General features: G+C 36.3%; 1 protein-coding gene across 1 annotated transcript; it reads left to right on the forward strand.

The window, feature by feature from the left end:
* The first annotated feature begins 4,991 nt into the window (after nt 1-4,991).
* Nucleotides 4,992-7,187, forward strand: LOC131029283 (leucoanthocyanidin reductase). Its single transcript, XM_057959707.2, has 5 exons — nt 4,992-5,335; nt 5,841-5,975; nt 6,062-6,299; nt 6,445-6,648; nt 6,820-7,187. Exons 1-5 carry the CDS (start codon nt 5,033-5,035, stop codon nt 6,984-6,986), a joined length of 1,047 nt encoding a protein of 348 aa, XP_057815690.1. The 5' UTR covers nt 4,992-5,032; the 3' UTR covers nt 6,987-7,187.
* The last annotated feature ends 340 nt before the right edge of the window (nt 7,188-7,527 follow it).

Below are 7,527 nucleotides of genomic sequence, written 5' to 3' on the forward strand. Positions count from 1 at the left end.
GACTCTTTGGCTCAAAAAATGGTTTCCCAACAAGTAAGAAGGTTCTCTAGAATGTATCTCCCCTTTACAAAGCCTGTTTGAGTATGTGATATGATTTTAGGTAGGATATCCTCCACTCTTCTGGCCAATAGTTTAGCTAAGATCTTATATGAAATGTTAAGGAGGGTGGTAGGGCTCCAATTTTTGACCAAAGTCCTATCCCCCTCCTTGGGGAGTAATTTAATAAGCCCACTCTTGATTTCCTCCCCTAACGTTCCTACCCCAAAAGCTTCTATTTAGACTTTCCATAGAGCCTCACTAATCCAATCCTGATATTTCTTGAAAAAGTCAACTGTGAGCCCATCTGGCCCTAGGGCTCTGTCATTGTTTAGAGTGGCAATAACATTATTAACTTCTTGCACTCATATTACCTTACTTAGAATATCCACATACCATTTACACACTTTTTTTAGAATAATGGACTTTATTTTAGCTCTCACTTGGGTCTTTATGGGATCTCCATCCCTTGATTTGAACAGGGTAGAGTAGAACTTAACAAAAGAATTAAGTATTCCTCTAGAGTCTTCAATGAAAACCTCTCCGTTCCTTATACCACCAATCCTTTCCTGAGCCTCCTTATGTTTTAAAACACTGGAAAAAAATTTAGAACCCTTGTCACCATGTTCTAGCCAGTTCATTCTAGCCTTGGTTTTCAGTCCTTGGATCTTGTAATTCTACACCCTCCTGGGAGTATCTTTAGCCTTCCATAAGGCCTCACGGGCACTGTCACTCCTGGGGTTGTTTTGGATTTTAGATTCAGCTACAACCAACTTATCATGGAGAGTAGATTCTATCCTCCTTGCATCCTTAACCTTCTTCTTTCCCACTGTTTGGAAGAGCATTCTCCAATGTACTACATTTTGGTTCCATATAGCCCTCTCAGTTGTTAGAGAATTGTTATAGTCATTGAAGAGCTTGATGATAAAGGTAGCTTGATTGACATCCTCATCTAACAATATATTATAATTAAGGCAAAAATTAGAGCTTCTCGGGGAGGGGACAGAAGGAGGGAGGCCTAGTGTCAAGGTAGCTAACACTGGATGATGATTAGAGAGAGTGCATGGAGTTACCTTCACACAACAACCAACATTGTTCCTCTTAAATTTCACTTCCTCTCTATTAGCATAGAACCTGTCCAACCTATTGTAGATCCTCTTGTGTCCTTGTTGATAGTTACACCAAGAGAACCAGATGTCCTTAAAATCATCTTTTTTCCCAGCAAGGGGCTCAAAGAGCTTAAGATGATTGATCATCCTATTCCAATAGAACCTCTCATCCCCTTTCCATTCAAACCTGCCCCCTCCAAGTTTATATGAATATCTCTCAATCAGATTGAAATCTCCACCAAACAACCAGGGAATCTCTTCTAGTTGCGACATCCACTTCCAAATTTCTGATCTCTCTCTATAGTCATTGGAGGCATAAAAAGAACCTATCCCGAACTCTGAATCCTACACCTTAAGAACAAGCCAAACCATCTTGTTATAGGGGGAGGAGCCCCATCTATGTACAACCCCATTCCATTTATTGCTCAGTAGAATGGCCACTTCCCCTCTACCCTTTTGATGATTGGTAGAGAATGATATGGCATCTCTCCATATACACTTAAGATTAACTTCTAGAGTGAACTAGACTACCTTAATCTCCTATATCATGAGGACATCCACATCCTTGTGCTGCCTAAGGAACATCTTAACCACATATTTTCTGTCAGGGGATTATAGTCCCTTGAAATTCCATGACACACAACTTAACTCCATCTAGACTATGAAGACATGTCCATTGGAACCCTAAATGACTTATAACATTTAGGGAAACTCTTGTTTTTACTAGAGGGACTAGATGTACTCAGATCTGAACCCTTAGGTCTGCCTCTTGGCCTTTTGAACTCAAAAATTTCCTCAGCACCTAATGAGGGCGGGGCTAACTTCTTCTTGCTAGCTTCTTTCTTTTTGTGTGGTTTAGATTTAGCTTGGTTCACATTGTAGGCCTTCATGGCTTGCTGTAAAATGATATTCTCCAAGGTTCCTAAGTAAGGAATAATGGCCCATGCTAGACTCTTGTCTTCTTCTTTCCCATAACTATCATGCTCAGAGTCCCCCATCTTAGCACATTCTGTATCGATCTCATCATCCTCTAGAACAACACTAAAGCTAATCCCAACCTCATCCCTAACCAGTGCCTGGGAAGAGGTGCTAGGAGAAGAGGAGGGGGGGATATTAATCATGTTTGGATTCAAGCCTTGAATATGCGAGAAGGGCAATGATTCCCTCTCTAAAGCGATGGTCCCCAAAATCCCTTTCTTAATAACCTTTGCCTACACCATCTTAGGGATGGGGAGCACATTAGTTAGAATGTCATTCTCAGGTATGACAGGAATAACCACAACATCAAAGTCATTAATCTGAGCCTCAATTCTTTTTTGAGTCTCTCTGAGGTTTCTAAGTTTTTCTAGAACAATTTGTTGGGCATTCATAGTCTTGTGTTTGGAACGAAGATCTTCCGGTGTCTTCCCTTTAGACTCCAGGTTAGACAGGGGGGGTGAGACTCTTAGGATGCAACTTTAATTGCAACATGAAGGGAATCAAGCTTGGAAGCAATATTCTCCTAGGAGGAACCTTCTAGAACCCTATTAAAGTTATCACATTTCATATCCCTAGTTGGGGAATTAACAACAGTCAGGATAGTGTCCGAGGGAGGAGTGGTCTCAAGGGAAGTGGAAGGTTGAACGAGATTGTGGAAAGCATGGTTCGAATGCTAGAGGGGATTGGCCTTGGAGAGATAAAGGCCATTGGCCGGACTGACATTGGTAGTTTTGGAAGACCCATTCTTAAGTAGATGACAATTTTTATGAACATGCCCTTCCTTTTTGCAAATAAAACATGCATTAATTTCGCCCAATAGTTCAATAGGGCACACAAAAACTTCCTCTTCAAGTTCAAATTTAATCTCATTTAGAATATCAATACCGGGTTTAATAGAAATTAGGAGTCTGACATCCATGTGTGGAAGCAAAGTGGAGGAATTGTCCATTCTCACAATATTTCCAATTGATTCGACGGCTTTAGGAAGCCATTTCCACATGATGGGAGGGACATTCTTGACAGAGACCCATCTAGGACATGAAAGAGCAAGGATTTTTTCATGGATAGCTTTCGGTTCCTACCCAATAGCCCTGAAACGCCCTTTACCTATGGTCCATAATTCTTTTTTGAGCACTTCCTTTTTTAAGCCCTTTACCTCTTTGAACCATTCGATAGAACTGAAATTGAAACCCTAATTTATTGACCCACAGAGATTGAAGCCAATTATTCAAAAAACTTCTAGCAGGGATTTTAGATGGGTCGACAACGGCAAAAAATATGGTGAGATCCCTAAGTCTGTTACATTCCTCAGACAACACTGTTCATTTTAGAATTAGGCATAATGATAAGAGAGGCATTAGAAGATGACTTACTTCCTCTGGTTCCTCCTGGATCCTCTCCATTCGCGGGCGACAGGACGCCTTCAAAGCCGACACCTTCAAGAGCGAAGTTGACCCCCACAACCGCTTGCAGGAAAGAACCGCTACCCTTCGCCGCCAAAGAGGAAGAATGAGTGTCCAAGTGGTTTCCATCACCCATAAACAAGAAGAATTACAACGATGTGCGAGAGAAATCGCATTAACTGCGAACTTGAAACTACCCCTAAAGGCCGCCTCCGCTCGGGCCGAGGCTCGTGCGAAGATTGGCCTTCAATTGTCCTTTTCTCTCAAGTTACAGACCGCGTGCAAATCTCTCCCCAATGTTTACATTATTTGATATTAATTATAGTTTTAATACATATTATATTTATATTTAAATTCTACTAAAATAAAATATTAATATTTTTTTATTTAATTATTTATTAACACAATAAACCTATTATATAATAAGGCTACTATTATTTCTATTATTAATTTTATTTATTTTTTAATTATTATATTTATTAGTATTTTAATTTTATATAATTTGACTTTGCGTGGTTGTTTTCTCTATTTTAAATTTTATTTATGTTTAAATTTGAAATTATATTTATTGCTTATGTCTATTTCGTGAAATAGCAATAATAATAGCGCTATTAGAAATAGCTTGATTTATAATTTATTTTATTCTATTAAATTTTATTATTGTAGAATAATTATATTATGAGCTTTTATTTGAATTTATATAAAATATTTATTTAATTATTTTGGATATTTTATAATTTTAACAATTTTAAATATTTATTTTCTTAAAATTTTAAGAAGATTTTAAACATTTTTCTCAATTATTTTTAATATTAAAATAATATTTATTTTAGTTAATAATTAACTTTATAAAAAATGCTGAGATATGATGGAAGAAATTAAACTAAATCAAACTTAATATGATTGTTGGTTAGAAAATCTTAAGATAATCTAATGTTAATTCATTCTAGTATGTGATTATCAACACAAAAAAATCATTGGAAAGTTATGATGTTGTATAGGCCTTGGGACAACTTGACTTCATAATGTATTAACCTTCAATAACATATAATCAAATAGTATCTACAAAACATTAAGTTGTATGTGAAACTGAAACAAAGAAAATATGAATGTAAAGTAAACAATAACATAATGTAATTTAAGATTCACAAAGGTGATAGACAAGTGCAAACAATAGAAGTGATAGATCAATTGCGAGGGAGTCCAACCAACCAACATTTTGTAACTTAGTATGAAAACTAAGATAAAGAATTAAAATGAGACCAGCGAACCAACATTTTGTAACTATTTTGATTTTTTTTTGGTACCTATTTTTTATTTTAGGTGTGATCATGTTTGATATGGTTAAAAAGGTTAAGTCTAGCTGTCGATCAACAGCAAATCGTCCACGTGCGTTACATTCCGGTCGTCTATATATATTGCGTGTTTGCGTACATTGCCCACACCAACGTTTTTCCTCCAAATTCCTAGGTTGGGTAAGAGTTGTTAAGTTTTTTGGAAATAAAAATGGCTGCAAGTGCTGCTGCATTCCCTCATTCTTTCGATCTCTGCCTTCATACTCAAATATTGGAGGAAAATTTGGTATCAACCATGGCCTCATGTGACCATATTGTGAAGGAAGAGAAAAGTATTAGTAGTAGTAAAATACTAGTGATTGGAGCCACTGGTTATATTGGTCGCTTTGTTGCTCTTGCAGTTGTAGCTGCAGGCCATCCTACTTATGCTCTTATAAGACCCATGACTGCCTTTGATGCTGCCAAAGAAAAGTGCCTCCATGAATTGAAAGATTCTGGTGTTAACATTGTCTATGTATGTCACAAATTCTGTCATAGAGAAATGATTTTTGTAGTATTGGCCAGTGCGTATAGTTGTTTAGAATATTGTTTTTATAGAGGCCATAGATTGTTTTGATTGATTATATGAGTTTAGAATATATAATTAAGCTTTGCTGGTTTGACCATTATAATGGGTCTTATCAACGTACACTATGACAAAGTGGGTGTGCTGTAATGGGTCTTATTAATTTTTAGAAGGGTTGTTCAGTTACTCTCCGTAGGGTCTAATTTGGTTGGGATAAAGAGCTGTCTTACAATTGTAAATGTGTGTTGCAATGGGTCTTACACATTTTGAAATGGGTATTATTAACATCTCTGTGTGCTATAATGGGTCCTATTAACGTACACTATGTTATAATGGGATTTTTAACGTACACTATGTGCTGTAATGGGTCTTATTAAAGTACACTGTTATAGGTCTTATGGAATTTGTAATGGGCCTTATTAAGATACACTGTGTTATAATGGGTGTTCTGCAGGGAGATTTAAACGATCACAGTTCAATGGTAAAGGCCATGCAAGACATCGATGTTGTTATTTCTGTTGTAGGGGGCGGTCAACTTACAGATCAGCTCAAGATTGTAGACGCCATTAAAGAAATTGGCACGGTTAAGGTCAGGACTTAGGACCCAAACATTATTTATTTTTAATGCTTTTCAGCTGTAACTGACACAAGAATTGTTGAGCAACTTTGATGCAGAGGTTTCTTCCTTCAGAATTTGGGCATGATATAGACAGAGCCAATCCAGTGGAGCCAGGGCTAAGCTTTTACAAAGAAAAGAGACTTATTAGGAGGGCAGTAGAGGCAGCCAACATTCCATACACTTACATCTGCTGCAATTCCATTGCTGGGTGGCCTTACTTTTATCATACCCATCCCTCTGAGCTTCCTCCTCCCCAAGATCAATTTGAAATCTACGGAGATGGAAACATCAAGGGTAAAGTATTAAATATTATCAACATGGATACACAATAATATCATAGAATGTATTTTTGATTATATTAATAGATTGTAAATTGTGATCCGAAATATTGATATAAAATTGTTGAAAATCTAATACTACTAGTCTCTATGGATAACAGCATACTTTGTGACTGGAGAAGACATTGGAAAGTACACCATAAAGGCTGTGGAGGATGTCCGGACTGTTAACAAAATTGTGCATTTCAGACCACCCAAGAATTTTCTCACACTGAATGAGCTTGCAGCAATTTGGGAGAAGAAGATTGGAAAAACTCTTCCTCGGGTTTGTATCTCAGAACAAGATCTCTTGGACTTAGCCAAAGGTATATTACCATGCCAGCTTTCAACATAATCATTACTAATTTACTACCATTAAAAAAAACAGAATATGAAGGGATAGAGATCAGAAAACTCCATTAACAACCAATTTGGCTTACACATTTATTCCACAATCTTTTGTGGATTTATTTGCTTTTTGGTTTTTTTCTGTGCAGCCAACAATATTCCAGAGAGCATTGTGGCTTCCCTGACACATGACATCTTCATTAATGGGTGTCAATACACTTTTAAAATGGAAGAGCGCAAAGACGTGGAAGTTTGTGAGCTTTATCCAGAGATTCTCTACACTACAGTCCATGATTTCTTCGATGGGTACCTTTGAATATCAGTGTAATCAACTATTCAATACAGCTCACGGAGCATTGAATAAAGTTATTGGAATGTTTTGTGTCTACAGTTAGGTAGTGCAGTGTGAACGTCAAAAAAATCTCAAAAAATCCAAGGAAGGTCAGCTTATTTTTATAGTTTGTTCATCAATGTCTTAATTAGAATGAAAAAATCTCTTTTTTAAAGATCGAATCAATTATTGTTGTCAGAAATACAAAAATATTTCATTGACTGTATCCTTCACCATTCTTTTCTTTTCCATCTAATGGCAAGGAAAGATAATTTAGTATAGGTAGTCTTTCATTGTAGTTTTTATAGATGATAATTTTGAAATAAATAATATCAATTATAATGTAGAATAAAATATAAATTAATAATTTATAATATATCTAATGTTTTTTATTCAATATGGGTTATATTTATAGAGAAAAAAATTTCTATTCATTTTATTATCTAACAAAGAATAAATTAGTGGAGAGAGAGAGAGGGATTAGGGGAGAGGGGGAGAGAGAGATTAAGATACAAAATTGTGTCGT

The sequence above is a fragment of the Cryptomeria japonica genome, chromosome 10 (genome assembly GCF_030272615.1).
Source record: "Cryptomeria japonica chromosome 10, Sugi_1.0, whole genome shotgun sequence".
In the NCBI taxonomy this organism is placed as follows: Eukaryota; Viridiplantae; Streptophyta; class Pinopsida; order Cupressales; family Cupressaceae; genus Cryptomeria; species Cryptomeria japonica.

Excerpts from the sequence above, each read along its gene's own strand:
- LOC131029283 (XM_057959707.2), top strand. The coding sequence starts at position 5,033 with ATGGCTGCAAGTGCTGCTGCATTCCCTCATTCTTTCGATCTCTGCCTT. Across the intron at positions 5,336-5,840 it reads CTGGTGTTAACATTGTCTAT|GGAGATTTAAACGATCACAG; the intron begins GTATGTCACAAA and ends GGTGTTCTGCAG. Across the intron at positions 6,300-6,444 it reads CGGAGATGGAAACATCAAGG|CATACTTTGTGACTGGAGAA; the intron begins GTAAAGTATTAA and ends TATGGATAACAG.